At 42.6% G+C, this 24,136-nt stretch overlaps 1 protein-coding gene across 1 annotated transcript in view; it reads right to left on the reverse strand.

Moving 5' to 3' along the window:
- Positions 1-24,136, reverse strand: part of MSH2 (mutS homolog 2) — a 92,015-nt gene that overhangs the window by 42,372 nt on the left and 25,507 nt on the right. Inside the window, exons 6-7 of the mRNA XM_075925390.1 lie at positions 21,605-21,738; positions 178-377 (exon numbers count right to left, since the gene is read on the reverse strand). Of these exons, the coding sequence (XP_075781505.1) occupies positions 178-377; positions 21,605-21,738 (334 nt within the window). The remainder of the gene's footprint in view (positions 1-177; positions 378-21,604; positions 21,739-24,136) is intronic.

The raw sequence follows: 24,136 nt of genomic DNA on the forward strand, positions 1-24,136 counted from the left end.
GCAAAGTATCTCTAATGTTACAGAATTGCGACACACTTCCAATTCCCTTTCAATTTTACTGCCTTCATCAAAATAGGCTATCAAATTAATCTTCCAAAATCCATTCTCTACTTCTTGCCAATATCAATATACCACAAAAGATAAAACATTTAAAATAGGAGATGGGAGGCATGTTACCTTCATGTTTTTCCAGTGCCTGTACGACATTAGGCAGTTGGTTAACAGCTTGATACATGCGGTAACAATCTTGTAGTGTTGCTACCTGTCTTTGAAATTTCTTGGCTAGCCGGTTGAGATCTGGAAAACGACGTAGAAGCTCTTCTTGAAGGCACTGCCGTAGCTCTGTGTCTACCACAAAGGTCTCAACTAAATTTAACCTATATAAAAGATCAAAAGAAGAATGATTGCAAATTCACAAGTCTTTGTTATTGGTACAGGTTGAACCTCCCTTTTCTGGCACCGTTGGGACCTGACCGGTCCCGAATGAGAGAATTTGCCCGGCCAGGGGAGGTGTTCCCTACCATCTACCCGGAGCCAGCCCCCTGCCTCTGGGCCCCACTACTCCCTCCCCAGCTGGACTGTCCCAACTCCAGGCTGCCATGGGCAAAAACAGTTCTCCAGCCCTAGCACTGGCCTCGCGCTGCCGCGGATGGCCAGGTTTCCCCAGCTCCACGTTGCTGTGGGCGGCTACAACCCTTCAGCTCCTGGCTTTGCACTACTGCGAGTGGCCGGGCTTCTTCAGCTCTGCACTGCGTGTCTGGGTAAGGTTCCCTGGCCCTGCACTGCCAGGCTTCTCCAGTCCTCAGATGTTGCAGGCAGCTGAGGTTCAGCAACTCCTGGTTCTGCAAGGTTCTCTGGGCTCGCACTGCTGCAGGCTGCTAGAGTTCTACGACCCCAGTGCCAGCACTGCTGCGGGGCTCCTCCAGCCCTGCTGCCCCAGTCCTGACTGGGCTGCTGGCCCTCCTGCCATTAGGTCCCAGACTCTCTGGTCCAGGAGCCAGACCAGAGAATGCTGGATTTCAGAGGTGTAACCTGTATATCATAATGGAAAGCTTTACTGAACTACAGAAATGTAAGTATAGAAGACCCTTTTAGTTTAATTAAACCCAGAACTAGTAAAATTATGACATTACATACGAAAAGGCTCAGCAAATACATTTTTAAATCCACATTGCTAAAAAAACGTGTACTACTCAATTGCTAGTAAATGTTAGACATTTTTCAAATACATAAAAGGTTGTTGCAAGAAGAAAGGAGAAAAATTGTTCTCATTAATCCTTGAGGATAGGGCAAGCAGCAATAGGCTTTAATTGCAACAAGGGCGGTTTAGTTTGGATATTAGGAAAAAACTTCCTGTCAAGTTGGTTAAGCACTAGACTACATTGCCCAGGGGCTTGTGTGGTCTCCATTATTGGAGATTTTTAAGAGTTGGGGATGTTCTAAATTAAAGGGTGGGGAACCCACAGCTTGCCCTGATCTGGCCCACGAGGCTCAGGGCTCAGTCCCACCCCGCAACAGTGCAAGCCAACACTGGTGCTCCAGCCACGCAGGAAATGCCATGACTGAAGTATCAGCACTAGCTCCCCACTGAGGGGGCGGGAAGCCCTGAACCTTGCAGACCAATCAAGGCAAGCCGCAAGACCACAGGCTCTGCCTGGAAAGAGGGAGGAAGTGCTCCCTGCAGGCACTGTTTCCTGTCACTCCCACTCTCTGGGAATCGTGGCCAATGACAGTGGCCCCCACACCACTCTAGCACCCTCTCTCCTGGACCCCAATCCTGCACCTTCCTCCCTCCGAGCCCCCACACCTCCACATCCTCCTCCTGCTCAGATCCCACACTCCAACCCACAGCCCACTTCCTGGCAACCCCCTCCCACACAGTGAACCCTTCATTTTTGGCCCCATTCCAGAGCCTAGGGTAGGCCACAAAATCTAGTAGCCCTGAGCCTTCAAAAGAGTCAATCCAGCACATGGGGTAAGCCCTCTGTCTTTCACACATACCCATGGGGCTGGAGTTTGAAGGGAGTATTTTTGACCTGTTTCTCTGCTGGGGGGTCACATCTGTGAGGGTTCCCCCCCCTCCTTCTTACTTGAAGGGCCAGGTCAGGGAGGGTTATGGGGTTTTTTTTCTTCTCACTTATGCGTGGCTCCTGACTGATTTTTCTGAGTGTCAGTGGTCCCCGTCCCAAAAAAGGTTCCCTGCCCTTGTTCTAAAGAATACTTAGTCCTGCCATGAATGAAAACGACTGGACTAGATGACGTTTCATGTCTCATCCAGTGCTACAATTCTAGAATTCCCCACCGCAATAAAGGTGAGAAAACTCACAATACATCTAAGATCAACCCTTACTCTCACAAAAACACAAAAGAAGTCCTCCAGCAAAATTAGGGAAGACATTATTAATATTTCTAATATTAATCCTAATATTTCAAATAAGCTTTGAACATGTTCACCCTTTGAGCATAAAACATAAACCTTCCTCACAAAACAAAGCAGCAAAACAAGAACACAATCCCCTCTTTGCAAAATCCTTTTATTTCAATTAAGACTAATAGCAACTGGAAGATAATTAGCAGCTTCATCTTTGTAGTTTAATTACTTAAACACTGTTTACATTCCTAAATTGTCAGTGTTTCAATGCTTTTACTGAACCACCACCTGCAAAAGACTAGCTTTTCCAAGATTTAAATTTAATAATAGCTTGATTGCATTCACCTAAAAATAATTTTAGTCTGACTGAAGCTTCAGTTGTGTAAAGTTAAACTTGTCAGTGGACATGCTATTAACTGTCACTTTAGTCTTCATTTAGAGTGTGACCAATTCAAAAGTACTCATAGTTAAAAGAGTAATCCTGTGGCACCTTAGAGACAAACAGTTTTATTAAGGCATAAGTTTTTATGGGAAAATGCCCTTCATCAGGTGAATTGGAGTGTAAGTTACAGAAGAAGGGATACATATAAGGAAGAAGTTATGCTTGTACCCTAACAAATCTGTTAGTCTCTAAGTTGCCACAGGAATCCTCGTTATTGCAGATACAGACCAACACAACTACCCCTCTGAGACTTCGCACAAGACAGTTAGAAAATCAGTCAGGCAAGAGCAAGCACTGCCCATCTTCCTTTATTAGCATGAAATATGGGAAGTAGAAAATGAAATTCTCCAAAGCAGCTCCTCTTTTCTTACATTTTTGAAATTTTGTAAAAATATGTAAAATATTCTTAATGGGCTGTAAGGCCAGCCGTGGTTCTGCCATCCTCTCACAAGTAAGGAAGAATGGGTTATATTTTTCCATTACACAACATACTATATATTTGTTATACTAAATATGTACTTATTTATATATAAAGTACAATTTGTAAGCATAGCTTTTACTGTAATGTGTCACTCCGTTAATATCTTTTACATATTTTGTATACTCTAGCACTTGCAAGAAAAAATGCTTGTTTTTTTCCTTGTACACCGAACTATTCATTGGTTACATTAATCATCACAGAATCATAGAACACTAGAATTGGAAGGGATCTCGAGGGGTCATCAAGTCCTCATGGCAGGACCCAGTACCATCTAGACCATTCCTGATAGTTGTCTATCCAACCTGCTCTTAAATATCTCCAGAGATAGAGAGTCTACATCCTCCCTAGGCAACTTATACCAGTGTTTAACCACCCTGACAAGCCCTCTGCTTCTTGTCCTATCCTCAGATAGGTCAGGTATAACTCTTTGTTCTAATATGTTTGAGTAATGTAACATTTTAAGTTGAACTACTTGCAGGAAACAGACACTGCAACCTAACACCTACCTTAGCTGCTTGTTAAATCATATCAACATGTAAGTGGCCAGTGACTAGACTTCAATGTTAATACTGTTTTAAGAGGTATGTGGGAGGATGAAGGCACAGAACTTTCACTGTATTACTGTTATTTCTTTGCAGGCTTGGAGCAGACGATAACGGTTTGAATTACATATTAATAGGTATCTTTGCAGCTAGCAGCTTTAGAAATGTAATTTTCTTAAATAAAGGTTAGCGACTAGAACAAGATTGCAGAATACAGGTTTTTTTATATTTGAAGATTTCAATGCAGATATTTTTGTGCTGTAGAAGCGGTTTATCCAGACTGTTCTTATGAAGCCAAAGTATTATGTTAAACCTACTGAACAAAATCAATGAGTCACTTAGGGAATACATCTTAATCATTTTTACTTCCTGACAACTATTACTTCATAAACGTGCAATTACTTAAGATCTAGACCACGAGACTATAAATAAAGCCAAGACTTTGGATATCGTGGAAATGGTGTGCCAGGGAAAGCTGGTACACATTTTTATTTAGAAAGAAGTTAATTATTTTTATTTTATTATTTTCAAACCAGCTTATTAAAAACTTTAGCACATAGACAGATCTAGTGGGAAGTAGACTGGGACCCTCTTACGGTATCGCTGTTAAACCTATGTCACTATTGTAAGAATTAACCTGAATCGCTGTAATGACTTAAAGCTTGAACAGACAGAACTCAAAACAAAATGTCTTCATGCACATTAATCTGAAAGCCATGTCAACTTTAGCTTAATGCTGAACTTTTCTTTGTAAAAAATACTATTAAAATGACTATTAAAGGGTAAGAGATAGAGACACTCATCTGTCCTTTAACTAGAGGTCAAAACATCCTCCATAGGTCAATACAGGTTGAACTTCCCAAATCCGGGATTCTCTGGTCTGGCAACATTCGAGGGCTAGGATGTTACTGGACCAAAGAGCACCCGGAGCCAACTGAGACAACGCGAGAACTGGATAGGCCCGGCTAGGCCAGCAACATCTGGGGAGCCCCCATCCTGGCCAGGGAACTCCCAGGAGCAATGGGGCCAAGCAGTGGCTGGGGAGTTTTGGTGTTAGCAGGGCCAGGCGGTGGCTGGAGAGCCCCAGCTTCTGCCAGGGAACCCCATGTCCTTCATGCCCACTGGAGTACAGGGCAGCAACAAAGGTCCTCCATTTCTGTCTATCTCTGGCCAGCCTCTCAATAGTGCCCCAAGTGTAATTCATGCTCATTTCTACTTCAACGGTGCGGCACCATGTCGTCTTGGGACATCCTCGTTTCCGCTTCCCTTCAGGCGTCCAGTGCACAGCAATCTTTGTGATGGAGCTTCCATCTTTCCTGAGCCATGTACCCAATCCATCTCCAGCATCTTTTCATGATGATGGTAGCCATGACATCTTGTTTACACAGCGCAAGCAGGTCCTGATTTGAAATTATTCTTGGCCAAAAAATATAGAGGATCCTCCAAAGTCTTCTGGTGTGAAAAGTCGACCATTTATCGAGGTTGTACTCTGTCATCTGCCAGCATTCTGATTCATATAATAGTGCTGATAAAACACAGCTCTGATAAAATGTCAGTTTGGTAATGGATACTGTATTGTGATGACTTCCATACAGCATTCAGACTCATGAAGACATTTCTGGCTTTACTGAGTCTGTTGTGGATATCACTTCTGATGACTCCATCTTACCTGATAATACTACCCAAGTATGTTAAGTTCTCTGAGACAGGTCATGGCCATCGATCTTAACTGATGCTGGTGCCTCAATATTTAGGGTCATGACTTCTGTCTTCTTCTGGCTAACTCTTAGTCCAACCTGTTTTCCGAAGATACAAGGTCAATTTGTCTTCTCTGCATATGATGATGCGCATGGGAGAGCAGCACGAGGTCATCAGCAAAATCAAGGTCCTCCAATTTGGAGAACATAGTCCATCCAATGCCTCCTGGCTCATCCTCTGCCGCACGCCACACAACCCAGTCCATGATCAAGCCAAAGAGCATCGGAAACATGACGCACCACTGCCCCACTCCAGTCCCAACCCCAAAGCGCAGACCACCGTTCCCCACGCTGCACACAAAATTGCTATAAAAAGCACCCAATGAGCAGCACCACTTGCCGTGGCACTCTGCACTCTCTCAGAACACGCCAAAGACCATCCCCACAAATGCTGCCAAAGGCTTCCCCAAAATCAACAAAGCTGATGAACAACTGCCTCTGCCATTCAATGCATTGCTCAATGATGTTACACAGTACAAAAATTTGATCTATACACCCCCTTCCTTTACGAAAGCCAGCTTGTTCTTCCCTCAGTGATTAATCAACAGCATCTACAATCTGCTGAATAATGACCTTAGCAAGGATCTTGCTTGGCACTTAAGAGAGTGACGCTGCACCAGTTGTTAGTCATTGAATGCTCTCTTCTTGGGTATCTTAATAATAATTCCATTTGTCCATTCCTCTGGCACCTGCTTCCCTTCCCATATTGCTGTAAGAGCGTTTGGAGAATAGTGGCTGCAAGTTCTGAGTCTGCCTTGAACAGTTCAGCATTGACATCCAAAATGTTAGCACTGCCCTCACATAAAAATATTGACTGTGGAGCCTTTAAGTGAAGATTTCTAGATTTTAATGAAGAGCTACACTTTAGGCTATACTGGATGGACATAAATCTTGTACAGACTAGAAATTGCAGTGTTCAGGCACACTGTTTGTGGGAAGGAGGACATGCTGTCTCCCACTAATGGTATGCCTACACTACAAAGTTAACTGCAGCCGCCGTATGCTGACATAAGTCAGTTGTGCATGTCCACACTTCACTCCTGTGTTGGTATTGCACACTCATTAGCAGTGTTTGCGTCAATGTAACTACCCCACTGTGCAAAATCTCTACCATTTAGCAGACGATGTTTTGGAAAACGTTTGCAACGCCTTAGGGGACAAAACATTCATACATGACTGGGAATATGGTTTGAAAACCCATGTTGCAGTTTTTACTATATCCCATGCTATTTCATGCTTCTTTTCAAAAGCTTACCAAGCCTGCACTTCCACCATTTCTAGAGAAGCACTGTTCTTGCACACCTCTACACTACTGCAGTGAGCACTGAGAACACAATGTACCTGATCCTGAAATATTTCCAGAACTACCAGAGGAACCATGGTGCAGAATATGATAATTCCTTTTAAGAAGCTTGGCTGAAAGCCATGAAAAAACAATTCTTGATTGCTGCGAGCAATCACTGCACAGCTGAACATAGTGGAGCACTGGTTCTGATCCTGAGCAACAAGCACTGTGATGATGTACAGGATGGTAAGCAGCAGCTATAGCACTTTGGGATGCGCAAGGTCACTTTCCCGGCATCGTGTGCACAATTTGCTCCAGCCCTCAAGCACAGGGACACCAAAATGAGAGCTGCCAGGATGTAGGGAAGCAAGTGGTGATTGTTCCACAGAAGCTTGTGATGTTAGAGTGCTACCAATCAATTAGGAATCAATTTGGCATTAGGAAATCCACCATAGGGGTTGCAGTGACCCAAATGTTGCCACTAACTGCCTTCTGCTAAGAAGGACAGTGACTCCAAACATTGTGCAAGTCATAGTAAATGGTTTTGCTGCAATGGGATTCCCAAACTGCGATGGGGCACTAGATGGCACATCGCTCTCTAACTCGCACCTGGACTACCTTGCCACAGAGTACACAGGGCTGCATTTGTGTGGTGTTGCAAGCACTGCTGGATTACTAAGAACATTTTACAGACAAACACATCTCCAGGAGTGCATTCATCCAGTCCATTTGCCCTTTGTCCATTTTCGCCTGCAGATCTGCACCCAGAAGACAGCTGGTGGAACCTGGGGAGTATGCAGCAAGCTGCCTGCTATTCTCACTGTAATGAAGAGTTACAAAGCACACATTACAGGAGATGTGTCTGATCAGCCTGACTGTCTTCTATGACAAGGTAACTGGCATTGTGGATATGGAAAAAGTGGTGGACATGATATACCTTGACTTTAGCAAAGCCTTTGAAATGGCCTCCCACAGTGCTCTTGCAAGCAAGGTAAGGAAGTATGGACTGGATAAACAAACTGTAAGGTGGATAGAAAGCTAGCTAGCTAGTCAGGCACACCATCCTAGCCCATTGCTTCTTCTCCTATCCTCAGAGGCCAAGGAGAACAATTTTTCTCCCGCCTCCTTATAACTCCCCTTTTAGACACTTGAAAAAACCGCTATCATGTCCCTTCTCAGTCTTCTCTTTTCTAAACTAAACAAACCCAATTCTTTCAGTCTTCCCTCATAAGTTTTGAAATACATTTCTCTAATTTCTAATTGAGTTGTGAGTCTCCAGCAGAGGGCAACATTTCCATTTACATAAAAGATAACCAAACCTCAAGTAGTATTTACAATATACTACAGGGGTGGGCAATAATTTTGGGCCTGGGGCCACTTCAAAAACTTTTGAATTGGCCCTGGGCTGCCCGGAAGGGGCGGGGCCTAAACCAGAAGGACGCAGTGCTAGAATGCTTCTGGGCTGCCTCCCCAATCTGGGCCTGGGAGCGGGGGAGCACGGGACGCCTCCTCCCACCTTGCCAGGAGCACGTTGCACTTTCAAGTGCTGCGAGCGCCTCACACGGCTGGGGCGGGGCAAAGGAAGCTTTGCGCAGCTCCCCTGCCTCCAGATCCTGATTGGCAGGAAGGACAGAAGGCTGAGCCTCGAGCCGTGGTCCAACTGCAAAGGGCTGCAAGCCACTAGTGGCGCAGACTGCAGTTTGAGAACCACAGTTCTAGAGTTAACAACATAGAACAATTTGTGCAATCCAGTCCAAGTTTTTTTTTCCACAAATTTCCACAAAATTCTCCTGCCATTCCCCGCTCCACACACACTTGCTCAAGGCTTTGATTCAAGTTAGATAAAAGTCTTCAGAACTTGCATTCCTAGTATGCTGCTACTTATAAGGTGAACATCATTTCCCAATGCTTGTGTGGTATGCAGTGTCTTTGCCCCATTTTCAGAAAATGCTACTGGCATAACATAAGAAAAGTCGAGGAAAGATGACAACTAGCTTATGGATAAGAACTTTGAAAAACAAAGCTAGGGAACAAGATGCACAACATATGCCCTGATAAATAAGAAAGTTGGTGTTTAAAGTATTCTACTTTAGGTGTGGAGTTTGACACTACAAAAAAAAAGATCACTCACTATCCACTGTAGTAGATGTGAATATAATCTGGAAGAGATTGAGTTTCTCATATGAAAAAGATGAAGGAATGGGAATTATAATAAAAAATGCTAGAAGGTTTGAGAAATTTTCCGGATAAAGTAATTTTTAAGATGACGACAGACCCAAACTAATCTGGAAGATAACATGCACTAAAGGAAGAAGAGAACACAGTTTCCTCCTCTGCCACTCTGCAAAAACAAAACAAAACCAATCTTGTAGGAAGGATCATGTGCTTTATTCAGGCTCACCCTCCAACTAACTGCCAATATCTGCCAAGAACCAGCCTAGGTAACCACCAGAGGTGGATAGTAACTAAGAAGAAATACATTGTTACAATACTCAAGTACATTTTTTCAGTATTTGTACTTTACTTGAGTAATTTATTTTTGTGATACTTTGACTTTTACTCAAGTAGTTTTTTTAGAAAATAATGTACTTTTTACTCCACTACAATTTCCGGAAGCACTTAGTTACTACTTTTCATCGTTTTGATTTGCCAGCTGCATGTGCAAGCACACAATCATCCAAAAAAATAACCAATCAATAAACACAATGACCCTGCCAATAAAGAAGCCTTTTAATAGCCCCATTAACAACTTTTCATTTAAAAACAGTAGAGTCCCTATCATCCGACCTAAACGGGACCGACACATGGTGGGATTACCGAATATGTCAGATGATAGGGACTCTACTGTAGAGCCCCGTTGCTCTAGGAGCAGCTCATGCGGCTCCTGCCGGGGCGCTTCTTCCCTGGCAGGAGCCACATCAGCTGCTCCTAGAAAGCAAGGGGACAGCTGATGCCACTGATGCCTGGGAAGAAGGGGCCCCGGCAGGAGCTGCATTAGCAGCTCCAGGACACGGGGCGGAAGAATGGCCCCACTCGCTGCCCCATTGTCCCCGGCAGGAGTGGCAGCAGCTGCTCCAAGAGAGCGACGGGGGAGCAAGCAGGGCCATTTTCCTGGCCCACGCTGTATCCGACCCTGCAGCTCCCGGGTACTTTGTCCCCGGGAGCTGCAGGCTCGGATAAAGCGGAGTGTCAGATTACCGGTGTCGGATAATCCAGACTCCACTGTATCTATGCAGACGCTGCCAGCCTGAGACCACACACTAACAAAAATCATAAATGCAGGGTAACAATGTCAAATATTAAATTTCAGCTAACAAAATATAGCATTAAAGGACACATGCAATACCAGTGACCATTAGTCATTAGATATAGTTTAACTGCATGCCTTCTCTATCACAGAGAAAATTTTGGGAACAAGCTCTGTTTTTTCCAAATGCAGGTGTCAGTTACTAGGCTAGAGAAATGCTTCAAATCATACCAGACAGCTCAAAAGCTCATGAACTAAGATACACATGGTGGATAATTTTGCCATTTACATAAAATATTTGATTTATTACAATGGATACATGATAAACTCAGATATTTTAAAAAAATATTTAAATATAGTAGATTATTATATTGACAGAATGGTAACCTTCTAACACAGTATATTACAACTGTAATTAAAATGCTAGCGCCTTACTGGGAATTTTGTTAACTCCTACCAGCAAAGGGCTTCATAATCCTTCCAGCACAGATAATAAAATACGGCCTAAGGCAAGAGAGAACCTGGGTATATCTGGCCCGGGAGGACAGAAGTATAGTGAGGCTGTTGCAGAGCAGACTGGAGCAAGAAGTCTAGGAACTAGCTGTGGTGAGAAACCCAAGTAAGCTGAGGTTGGAAGCAGCCCACTGTTGACAAGGCAGCCAGCCACAACAAGCAAGATACACTGCAGCAGCTTGCAAACAAGATGGCTGTAGAGGCAGGTCCAAATAGGGTAGGCAATGGAATTGAATTTAGGCTGGGAATTGGGGGAATCTGTAAGCTAATGTGTGATGTCTCCTGGAAGACCTACTGCTAGGCCTCTGAAGCTCCACTTTCATACTACTAGACTTGAGAGGCTGGACTGGAAACTGTGCGTTTAGCTTGATCACTTAATGCATTTGTACCAGGGCACAGAGCACAATCTAAAAGGGAGGACACAGACTTACCTGCGGGGATGGAGGGTCTCTGTCCTTCTCCCACAGTGCCTGCCCCCATGCACAATTGGACACACTTCCTGGCAAATGGAGCAAGGCTAAGAGTGGGGCAGAGCTGGGCATTGCAGGTTGCTGCTCTGAGCAGCACAGCAGCTGCCTGAGAGCGAGCCTTGCTGGGGCAAAGCCAGCCCACTTAGGGCCTGAGCAAGCCCAGGAGGAGGGATTATTCCAACTCGCTTGCCCTTGTCTCGAGTATTCTGGCCTCGGCAGGTGCCAGCTATCACACCTGAACCAGGCTCTCTCTCAGGCAGCCACTGCAATGCACAGAGCAGCGACCCAGCAGCCAGCGTGAGAAATGGCTTGTCCTCTCTCTTTTGCTCCCCACCCACCCCACAGGGACAGGAGCGGAGTGTTCTGGGGGGGGGGCAGGTACAGCAGAACGAGGCCTTTTTCCTCGCACAGCAGGCCAATCTGGTGGAGGCACATTGATCCCACAGGTCTGTCCCCCTCTCCACCATACATTGCCTCTGCCTCAGGTAATTGCACAGTTTTTCTCGTCAGTCTTTGTAAAGCAGTTCTTTGTTATCTAGACTCCAAGGCTATGTCTACACTCACGGCTTCTTGTGCGAGTAATATGCAAATGAGGCTAAGTGTGGAATATCGCCAAGCCTCATTTGCATACCTAATGAGCCACCTTTTTTTCAGAAGAGGCTCTTGCGCAAGAATAGCCTGCTCCTTCTTGTGCAAGAAAAACCCTCTTGAGCAATGCCGTTCTTCATGAAAAGTAATAGGTGTAACGGCATTGCGCAAGAGGGTGGCTCATTAGGTATGCAAATGAGGCTCGACAATATTCCACGCTTAGCCTCATTTGCATATTACTCGCGCAAGAAGCCGCGATTGTAGACACAGCCCAAGTGTTTGTGTGATCTCACCAAGGGCCAGAGTCTGAAGGAAAAAGAAAAACAAACAAACAAACACACACACACTACAGGACTTGCCTCTAAGTGTTTGGTAGCATGCTGTGTACCAGTCATGGAAAGGAGTGGTGTTCTGCAGCACACACAGCAACTCCCTGTGCTGTGCCGTCAGTTACAGTACGATTGCAGCATTGAGACCTGGCTCAGGGATAGCCAACAGGAAGATAGGAGTTAGCCGCAAACATTACTGTGTCTCCAAATTCCAGCCCCTGTTAGTATATAAGCCTGTCTCTTAGCATGGGATAGAATCTGGGGTTTGATCTTTGTTACTTTTATATCCTTACTAATGTGTGCGAACAAAGAAAAAAGACACCACGTGTTACATCTATTTGCCCATAAAGCAGATGAGGTGAAGAGAGATAAGGAATAGAGTTAAAGTGCTGCTGCATATGGTGGCAGTTTAATATACAACTGCCTTGACCCTCTCTCAAAGTAAGCTCAAGCAACTAGTCTGGAGTGGCAAGGAGGGTGGGAGAAATAAAAGAATAAGAAACAAAGCCAGAGAAATGCCTGTGCCTGCCAGGAGCACAGCCTCACTCCTTACTCCTCCCATGAGATACAAGATACAGGCGACCCCCGACTTACGACCGCCCTGCTCTAGCCCAGTGCACTGGGGACTACAACTCCCAGGAGGCAAAGCAGGCAGGATTTGAAATGGCGCCCCACCAGGCCAGGGCCTTGCCCCAGGCCCTTGCCCCAGGCCCTGATCAGCACCGCTGCAGGCCTGGGACATTTGCACAGACTGTCCTTAACAACCACCCTGCTCCGGCCCAGCGTGGCCTCTCAATCCCGGGTTGCAGAAGGGGGCTCTGGGCTGGAGCAGGTAGTTTGGGTGTCCCGGGGGGGAGGGCTAGGAATGTAAAATCCCACTGAATTGGTTAAACTGAGTGCTCACACTAGGGATGTTAAATATTGATTAATTGAATAGTCGATTAACCTCGTGAACTCTTATCAGTTACTCGGCTATTCTACAGTCCCTGGGGGTGAGGCTGGCAGCCATTGTGCTCCTGGCCCCACTCCCAAGAAGTCCCCTGCCACTCTGTGCTGCTGCCTCTGTATTAGAGGCAGCAGTGTGGGGTGCCAGGTGGTAGCCAGTTTAAAAACCAACTCCTCTCGCGGACCAGCTGCCTGTCACCCCACCCTGTTGGCTCGGATACAGAGGCAGCAGTGTGGGGTAACAGCAGTCCCTGTTCAGGGGTGAGTCTGAGCTCTCGGACCTGGCACGAGTCTAAATTGAGACGGGCTGCCTGCCCATCTGGCTCCTAATACACTTTAAATGCAGAGCCACAGCGGAGGTAGATCCACAGCTGGTGCAAGGTGAGAGAGAGTCAGGCTGCTGACCAGCCTGCTAAAAAATTTATTGACCCGGGTGGAGGAATGCATGTAGTCTATAGCAGTTAACCGATAAGCTTTTGCTTATCAGTTAATCAACTACGCTATTACATGCCTAGTCAGCACCGCTGACCAGACCATTAAGTCTGGTCAGTGGTGCTGCAGACCTGAGGCAAGCTAGTCCCTACGTGTCCTGAGGCACTGTGCTGCTCCCCTGAACTGGCCACCAGGCCACTGAAAGGCCTCAGCATTTCAAAGTGGCAGTGCCACACAGAGCCCAGAATCAGCAGGGCAGTCCCCAGCTGACTCTCGGCTCCATGTGGCACTTTTGCCTTTGAAGTGTAGCAACAGCATTAGGGATGTTGCTACACTTCCAAGGCAGAGGCACCCTATCAACTAATCGACTAGTCAATGCAAAATGCATCAACTACTCAATGCAAAATGCATCGACTATTCGATTAGTCAATTACCCAATACTTAACATCCTTAGTAATATTAACTTTCTAATGCTTGCTATTTACATGTAATTTTATGTTAGGCACTTAGATTAGCTGGTTTCTGTGGAAATGAAAGCCTTCATTCCAACCCTCCTTTCTTAACAATTCTTCAGTAAAACTAATTTCTTAGTGCTAAAGGCAAATGAGACTGGCTTTATAATAAAACATCCAATTAATGTTTTTATTCAAGCCCAGGGAAACAGTGTCAAATTCGCAGATGAACACCAATTCCACATTCTCCCTCTAACTGGCTGTTGAAAAGCCTTTGTAGAAGAATGGCTGCTTTTAAAATCCATGATCGAGTGCCCAGGCAGGTTAAAATGTTCCCTTACACTCAGGTTTAGTGTATTACCATTTCTGATGTCTCATTTGTGGTTTCTGTTATTTCTTCCCCAGCTCATCATCAGATGAAGTGGGTTTTGCCCACGAAAGCTCATGATACTATAAGTTGTTAATCTCTAAGGTGCCACAGGACTACTTATTGTTTCGAACAAAAATAGTTCTTGATGGAACAATAACAGTTGTGCAGTCAATCACTTTTGCATAAATTACCACAGAAATCTAAGTCACTCCCACAATACTACAAACCAGGTACAATAATAGAACATTTAATTTAGGAAATGGTCAATTAATATTGACTATGGGCGAAACTGCTGCTAAACAACCTAAAGGCAGAGTACTTATTACCATGGTACTTAGGAGTCTAATAAAGTGCTGTCAGTTTCCCATTCAACAACAAATAATTCATAAACATGAATCTATTAGTTGTGACCGAGAGTTGAACTTGAAGGCAGAGTTTCTTGTTAAGAGAGGAAACACCTAAATGATATTTTCCTATCCACTGAAATCCTAAATATGTTCGACAGAACAGAAGGCAAAGAACTACATAACTGAATATTAGCAATTTTAAAAACATTTTTCATCTGACAAAACAGAGAAGACTGTTTTACTCTTCATAATTACAACAACAAAAAAACAGCAAAGTACTATACAGTAATTAGCCAGTTTATCGTTTAGCATATTGAAACTGCTCCACCCTGAACTCTTCGGGAGAAACTGAAATCCTGAACTGGTTGAAACTGGCTCTCAATATAATACTTTTTCTAGGACTCCTGGTGCTTTGTGTTAGTTTTCAGTTAGTTAAATATTAAAGCACCACATAATCATAACTACAGATTCTTCAAACTCCTGAGAGTGTTTAAAGAACCATGGTGGCAAAGAAGTGTCATGGAAATACCTGTATTGCTAAGAAGCACTTTAGATTTTTAGAACTGTTTTTAATAAACTAAATTTACTTTGCCAAGGATACCAATGATCCTTTGTTACTCTGTGCACTTCACTGAGCTTGTACTATTTAAGCACAAACTAATCAGATTCTGGTTTTACTGCTCTAAGCACAACGTTTTCATGTATAGTCTGCAAATGTTTACATACATTGTTGTTCACAGATTTTTAAAAATAATTTAATGAAAATGTTTCCATCGGGACTTATAAAAATTAACTGGATTCAACTACTTAACAGTGCCCTATTAACTAACAACTCTAGTTATTTGATATTTTGAGGTTTCATCCAGTATTTGATTAAACAGAATCGTTGCAATAATCTATAAACTATGTGGGGCTCTTATTCCCTTAAGTGAAAGAGCTCAAAGTTGTAATCACAAAGTACACCATGACAGAGAGCAATTATCTTTGAATGATTATTCTTTACTATTTGAACACACAGGTAAGTCCTCCAGTCTTTAAAAGATTAACTGGAGATTTTTGTCATCAGAGGGAGGAGTTCAACATCTGTTTTAGTTCCTGACTAGTCAGAAACAAATATTAAAGTTGCTATATCTTAACTTCAGAAGGCTGAGAGCAAAAGAGATGGGGAAATGTGATGTCATGTCTTACTAATCTATTAAAGATGCATTACACTTTTATAACCAAAAAAAAAAAAACCCTGACCACTTCAGCCTAGTTCCTGTTCTATGTTGTTTGAACTTAAAACACGGATGCAGAACACTATGGATGGAAAAAGAGGAAAAAAGGCTTGCTTCAGCCTATGTCTACACTACACTGTTCTTCTGGAAAAAGCTAGGCATATTGTGAACTGCAATTTGCATAGCTTTTTTTTCGGAAGAGGCTTTTCCGACATTTGGCCCATCTACACTGGGCCAAATGTCGGAAAAAAGCCTTTTTTCGGTACATCCTCGTAAAATGAGGTTTACAGGGATACCAAAAAAGCGTGTCTGCTCTTCTGGGAAAAAAAAAAAGTTCCCTGGACGCAGCAGAGTTTTTCCGGCATACCGGAAAAACTCTATAGTGTAGATATAGCCTCAGTTTCTGAAATGAAACCCCTAAGATTTATACTGGAAGCCAGCTTTTACCTGCTAAAGAGAACTAGTACTGAGTAATGAAGGAACAAGATATCTAAATAAAAGTCTGCTTATTCTTCAATATTGATTGGGTATTCACATGTTGTGATACTCTCTTTAGGCTATACAACTTAAGAAAAAGACAATTCAATCATGTTTACTTTCGTACAAAATATCAAAACAAGAGGCTGGTCAAGACAATTTATAAATTAACTCAATTTGATGGATTAAGCTGAAGTTTCATTTATTCTTCTGTGGCACACAATCAAAAATATTAAATGGTGAAAAAGCTTTATTTACATCTTTCATGGAAATACTACTGAAAGCAAAACAAAATTATAAGTACTAAAGGATGGCCAAACCTACTTGAATAAATAACAAGAGTTTCCAACATCAATTAAATCAGATTTGCTATCTAATTTCTTGACTAATTTCTTAAACTAATTTGCTTATCTACCCTTACTAAACTAGCAAACAGCTTTGAGGCATATATCCAACCCAAACACTGACATGCGTCCCTTAGGCACAAACTACTTTTAAAAGGAGTCATTGTTTAAAGTTAAATTTCTCAGCACATGTATGTGTTTATTCCCTAGAATAAATTAATACACGTAAAAAAAAAATCACTCAATCATTTTTAAAAAGTTAAATCCAGAGTCGCATGTTCAAAAATTAAAATCAGTTATTTGTAAAGGACAGTCATATAAAAGTGACTAGTTCAATCTGTTTTATGCTAGGATGGTGAGGCTTTCTTTAGTTTTTTTATAAACACTTGTAAGTTCATGTTCTGGAAGCAAAAACCAACTAATGAAAATGTAAGTGACCCTGAAACAACTTTGAGAATATTAAGCATGCTTGAAAAGAGGTTTATAATGGAAATGCTCCAACAGTTTTAAGATCTGCTAGGTCATCTTGTCATCAGATAAAATGCATATCTATATTTAAAACCAGAGGCTTATTATAAAAGCCAACAAATCATATTCATGTCAGTAGAATGACAGCTCATTTCATCTGCATTATTTACAATAGCTTGCACTGAAAACCAGTCACGAGTTGCCTTCTGACATGAATCATTAATTGACCAGCCTCTCTAAATCAATCTGCATGTTGGAAATTTCTCTGCAGCCACTAGGTGTACTTTCAGGGTTTGTCCAAATTCAAGTGGAGGTCTAACTTAGGTCCGAGTTTACTAACATATATTACCTAATTCCAACCTAAGCCACCCCCTTTTCCTCCCCCCCCCCCCCCCGTCCCTACACACACACAGTCTAGATCAGCGGTTCCCAAACTTTTCCAGATGGGGATCCATTTTGACAATTCAAGAAGACTTGGTGACCCAAGGCAATTCAAAAATAGGAGTATGAGGGGAGGCAGAGCCACCTGGGGATTCACTTGGTGACTCTTTTGAAATGTAATGACCCATATTTGGGTCGCAACCCATAGATTGGGAAACCCTGGTCAAGATGCAAGCTAATACCTTTCAACCTCAACATAAAAGGTTGAGCTCAATGAAAACTGAAAGGTTCTAACTTTAATCTCAACTGATAATGACTCCAGAGCTACACTATCACTGCAGCTATCATAAATGTTGACTAATATTTTACAGGTATAAATTATTATGCTGTCCTGTTATGAGAAAAAGTTTTAACAAAAAACTGTTTGCAGTATCTCTATTAAAACCATTCGTGTTGTCCTGACTAAAGAAAATTCTTTGAAAGGTGTTAAAACCTGTGACACTAGACCTCAACAAGTTTTTAAACCCTCAATAAAATTCATTCATTTAGGAGGGTTTAACAAACAAACAAACACACACCATCCCAAGTTCATCTAGATACTCAGTGGACAAGGAAATTCTACCCCAATCCCTTGATTTCAATCATCCTATTCTCCCTTAATGGTATAGAAATTCCAACATCTAGTAGTCAGATTAACAGTAGTTTGAGGTTGCTACAGCTGAAATTAATTTCTCTAACTAAGGTCAACTGCAGAATAGGGATGTAAAATCCCATTTAATTGGTTCATTATTTAAATGTAGTATTTAACCAGTTAGCAGATTAAAAGGGGGAGGGACAGTCTGAGCTGGAGCAGCTCTCTGCCCACGGTAGGTCCCACAGGGCTGCAGCAGCCACCTACCCGTGATGGGGTTGGGTCCTGCTCCAGCTCCCACCAGTTAACCTTTCGCATTTCTATTGCGGAACATCTCAAAATAATCCAGCCAGGTAATTAATGTTAAAAGTTCATTACTCTACAATATATTTAGTCTAAACCTTTCAGTATAGGGGCACTTATGTGTTTGAAAAGTGCTTAGCACAATAGGGCTCAGATCCAGGCTGGGCCCCAGAGACTACCTCTAAGACAATATGCACACAGGACTCAAATTCAGTGAAATCGACATTTCTGTTCAAAAGAGCTGAAGAGAATTTATAGCATTTACACAATGGGTGAGGCTTTCAGTTACCTGAGCCTGGGGGTGGGGTGAAACCAGATGACACCCTTTGCCCAGGAAGCTGGACAAAGGAGGAGGAGGAGCAGCCTGCAAGGCTGGCACGGTTGCTGAGTGTGTGACTTAGTCTTAACTGGTTTAGGATACAGGGAGCGGGCAAGGCCTAGGCTCTGAGCCCTCCTCTCCCCAAGACAGACTGTGCTGACTGCTTCTGGTTTCTGTGCTAACAAGTCTGTTCTACACTGGATTAAAACTTTCTACCTGCTGGCTCAGAGTCTCATCTGGCTGCAGATGGGGGTGCAGGTGGCTCCCCATATCCAAGTGACACTCACCAAGAAGCATTATGCTGCAACTTCTACTTTTCGGTCATCAGAAGCTCTGGTTGCCCAGGATTACAAATGTCTGTCAAACAACAAAGGCTTTCACCAGCCTTTTTGTTGTTGTTGTTAGTAACGTTACAATATTGATTACAGTGTGTATTTACTATCTTGGTACACACACTTATAGATATACATATCAGAAATACATTGATTGCAAAGCCCAAAGCAACAGCCACCTATATTTGTTTCCTAACCAACTCTGCAGAGACGATAGCTCTGTAGTCAGCTTCCTTTGTACAGCTGGGACTGGTTAACAGAAAACTGTATAAAACCCAGAAAGTGTAAGGAATCCCTGCTTTCCTTGTGTTTTGTGGAAGTTGCTCCAACAAAGGCCACGTATTCTAACAGCCATAGCTTTAGACGCATTTTCTCCAGTGTAAAAGTAATATGCACATTTGAATTCTGACTGCTATTCGACTGCTCTGCTTTAATCGCTAACATACATAACTGTATGTTAATTATTCTGCACATATAAAACCAATGCTATGCATTTCCTCAGTAACTCATGCAAACAGAATTGCTTCAGCCATTTAGTTCCAAAGGATAACTGTCTTATACCAACCAAAGGTCTCAATTGTGGGTCAAGATTTTGCAGCCATATTAGCCAAACAGAGTCTGGGTGGGTTTGTGCTGTCAACTGAGAGCTTTGCAGCATTTGGTGTTGCTTAGAAATGGTGATGGCACGTTAGCATGTGCACACTTCACATTAGTACTGAACCAATTCGCATTAAGGGGGGGAGGCATCATTTGAAAACAGAACAAAGGTTCAAGTTGCCATGGCACTTTCTCATGAAAATTAAACTAGTGGGTACAATCAATCTATTTCATCTAATAATTGCCTACAAATCTCATCTGAACATAGCAATGGGTCTGCTTTCCTGAACACTCTTAGGATATGTCTAGATTATATCCCTCTGTCGCCAGAGGGATGTAAATTAGACATACCAACATTGCAAATGAAGCGGGGATTTAAATCCCCCATGCTTCATTTGAATAAAAATGGTGGCCTCGTTTTGCTGAGTCAGCAGTTTGTCGGCAAACAGCGGCTGTCAAGACGGGGATTGAGCGACAAAGAAAGCCTTTGTCGCTCGATCCTGTAAACCTCCTTGTAGGTTTGCTGTTTGAAGCATTACAAACTCTGGACAGAACAGAGAATTTTGAACATAGAGTGGAATTTCACACAATGAACTAATGAAGACACAAAGTTCAACTTCTTTATCATCACCACTGGTTCAATCCAAACTTTGTGCTATGTTTCCTGGGATGAAAGTAGGAGGAATTAATCTCTTGCTACTCCCAGTCACAACAGCTACATTTGAGAGTTCTTCGTCCTCACTGTATAGAATTTTGTGTTCTGAAAGAAGTTTCCTTCTGCCTGATCATGAGCATATCATGAAGGACTGAAAGCAATGGACACACAAGACGACACCAAAAAGTTATGCAAAACGACAAGCAGCCAAGCCAAGCAGGATGTAAATATAGTGCTGCATAGTAGGCGTGAGTAGCCTACTTTGGTTTCCATGAGGATTTAAAAACAGAATTAAAGCTAATAAAACTGTATTAAACATTGTTTACTTTTTACTATGGTGCCATACTGCCACCTTCACCCTCAATCTCAACCCTCGTCAGCCCTCACCCCCGCTGCTCAATATTTCAAACCCTCCCACATTTTAATTCCTGGGGAGAAACTACCTCTAATTATTTTGACATTATAGATTTTACATAGAAGGGACTCAGATACTATGGTGATGGGCTTGGCATAAAGTCCCAAGATAGAAAGAATGGACAATTGATGTGTGTGGAGAATTATTTAATCTGAATAAAGTGTATAAATCTGCATAGTAAGTCTCTATAAAGATGAGTCCCTCCACTCAGAAGGCAACATTCCTAATGGTGTGGTCTAGATGCGCTAGCCTGTATCAGTGATCACTGAAGTGTCCAAATGTACTGTTCACACAATGGAGGCATTTTCAGAATGAGTCAGGAGACCAGAGTATTCGTGCCCTGTATAATCTTTTAGATAAGAATCAGGAAGTGGCAGCTGCATTTACATAGCCTGAGTCTCATGTGTTCAAAACAGTAAACCTATTGTGGCTCTACGCTCCTGTAACCTGTGACTTAATCATAAATATAAAGGTTTACAACTGGGAGGGGTTAGCTTAATAGTGACCTGCATGAATATATTAATTGATTTACATCTAATAGGATTAGAGAAAAAAAATGGTCCAAACTATAAATACATACACCACCTAACACATTCTGTAAACAAATTTACATTATCCTCTACAGAAAATTAAGTCCTTGTTAAGTTTATTTCCTATAGAAAGTCAACATTTCAACTCTGAAAAGCTTTAGTTTCTGATAATGACTAAGTTTTGCTTTAAAAAAGATTGACCAAGACTCCTACCTATAAGGTAAAGATTTTCACTGAATTGATCAGACGCATACCAACCCCAGTTCATCTGATGAAGTGGGATTTACCCACAAACGCTCATGATATATTTGTTAATCTCTAAGGTGAGACAGGACTTCTCATTGTTACCAACATGTATGTTTACCTTTCTTCTATTCTGTTCTTGTCCATAAGTGGTTGTTTGATCCACTGATTAATCAATCTTTGTCCTTGAGGAGTTTTGCACTTATTTAATAACCCAACCAATGATTGTGTATTGTTGGCATTTTCAACAGATCTCTAGAAAGAAAAAATAGAAATGATTACTGAAAATCGTGGTACACTGTAAACAGTGATGCTCCAGGCTGCCCATTTAGAATTGGGAGAAGCAGAGGATTTTATTTTCAGTCTAATTTGGCACCAATTCAGAAAATCAAATGAAGTAGGGGACATTAAGACGGTTTCACTTAGTAAAAAAAAAAAAAAAAAAAAAACTACAGTCTTCTAGGATGGCACATAGGAAAAAAAATTAAATTTGTATTTGCTTTAATATTAATTTCTCTCTAGAACCAAGTTAGACAAGCAGGTCATTAATAGTGGGTTTGGCAAAACCAGACTGAAGCTTGGTACAGCATTTAAGTTTTCTAGCTTGATATTACTGGCACAATTAAATTTAGCATAATGATGGTTTTGAGGGGACTATATATAGGTCTTTTCAGTTTATAGTACACCATATTCAGTCTCTGGTTAAATAACTGCAGAAATGCCATGTGCATCCACACAGCTTTATATTTTTTAATGAGCTATACAAAATTCAGCCAGCAGAAAATTCTCAGGCAAATTCAACCCTCAAAAATAGTTGATACATCTGCTTCAGAGCATGCAAGTCTCAACTTGAGAGGGTGAGATGCAAAGGATCAATACTACAGTATAATGCCTCCATCGAAGCACACCTACAATTAAAATCAAATAGCTTCAAATGAAATCCAATTTCAGCTCTCGTTTCGATATAAGAAAGAGATACATTATATAGTAAGGGACAGAGTTTCCAGAAAAACAACAGAATTAAGCAATGTATAATGTCAGTTTTAAAATGGTGAGAAGTAAGAACCTTATTTTGGCAAACTACAATAGTCACAGTCAACACACTGGAGACCTGTACACTGCTATGAAATATCAAACTGCGTGCAAGCAGATCCAAGACCCAATATTATTTTAAAATAATGAGTCGTGCCAGCTCCAAAATACTTCATCTAACAGTTTACTTTCTTGTTACACTTCCAGACACTGGTACTTTATGTATATGACATATTTACTCTATTTTATGTACAGTGTTTGACTAACAGTAGAACATATATGTGGTTATGTATCTCCTCAAAGTTTCCCAACAAGCTTTATGTTTCTGTACTTGCCTTCTACATTATCATTTGACAGCTCAGGCAATATGTGGAATTACATAACATCAGCTGTGCTATCAGTCAGAAATGTCTTCTCACAGAGATGAATTCAAATTGTAAAGAATTTAAGAACAAGCTTCATAACAGCTGAAACACTAGTAAAGAGAGAAAAGCCTGACATTCAAGCAACAGTGCCATTTGGCACACTCCTTGTTCCCAGGCCAGCAACCATCCCATGGACAGATTAGGACAAGACTAGACAATTATTGATAGGGTGGGGGAATGCAAAATTTTGATAAGTGGTCAAGGGCCACATTTTTATATGGAGAGGATGTGAAATCTGGGACAGAAGGGAGATTGAGATAGGGGTTGGGGTGCAGGAGAGGCTGTGGCATCTGAAAAGGAGTTTGAGTGAAGGAGGGGGTTTTGACCTGGGGCAGAGGTTTGAGGAGCAGGATCCAGGTATGGATGTAGGAGAGGATTTGGCCTGGAGGAGGGTTCAAGGAGGGTGCAGGGTCTGGGAGGGAGCTGTGATCTGGGGGAGGAGGCAGTACAGAGGGTTTGGAGCAGGAGGGGGTGGTAACTCTGGGCAAGGAGTTAGAGTGCAGGGAGGGAGGGTCCAGATGCAAACTGTGGCCGGAAGCCACTTACTTACACAGCTCCTGACCAGCAGCCAAGCGGGACCCTCAGCCCAGCCATTCAAAGCAGCTGGCTGCTCCATGTGCCTCTCTGCATGGCACTTCCAGCCAATGGAAGCTGAAATGGTTGGGCCTAGGCCAGGGCAGCATGCAGACCTCTTCTCCCCGCTCCCCCCAGTTCCAGAAGTAGCCAGCTGTGGCTTTGGCAGGCAGGGAGTCTGATTAAAGGTTCCAGAGGGGTGGGCTGTAGGCCAGATCTTGACCACCTCTGGATTAGGGACTGCCTTGTGCATAAAGCAACAAATGTATGGGTTGTTTATTGAGCAAATCTATTGTCTTTGGAGACATTTTACCTACTTAGACCACACTTAGGCAATGTGAGCTCAAGATATTGTAGGCTGTAACTACACTTGCACTTGCTCGACAAAGCTTTTATTGTTCATGGATGCTTAACCTATTCCTGCTCCCCTTCCCCTGTGAAAAACAAAGCTATGCCATGGTTTTGCCATGGTAAGCACGTGTATGAATGCTGCTTTGTCGGCAGGAACACTCTCCTGCTGACAAAGCCAAACTTGCTCACTGGAGGGAGAAGTATTTTGTTGGCAAAAGTGCTGAAAAACAGCATTGACACATGCATACGTTTAGAGATGGGGCTGTGTTGAC

This window comes from Pelodiscus sinensis, chromosome 3 (assembly GCF_049634645.1).
Source record: "Pelodiscus sinensis isolate JC-2024 chromosome 3, ASM4963464v1, whole genome shotgun sequence".
In the NCBI taxonomy this organism is placed as follows: domain Eukaryota; kingdom Metazoa; phylum Chordata; order Testudines; family Trionychidae; genus Pelodiscus; species Pelodiscus sinensis.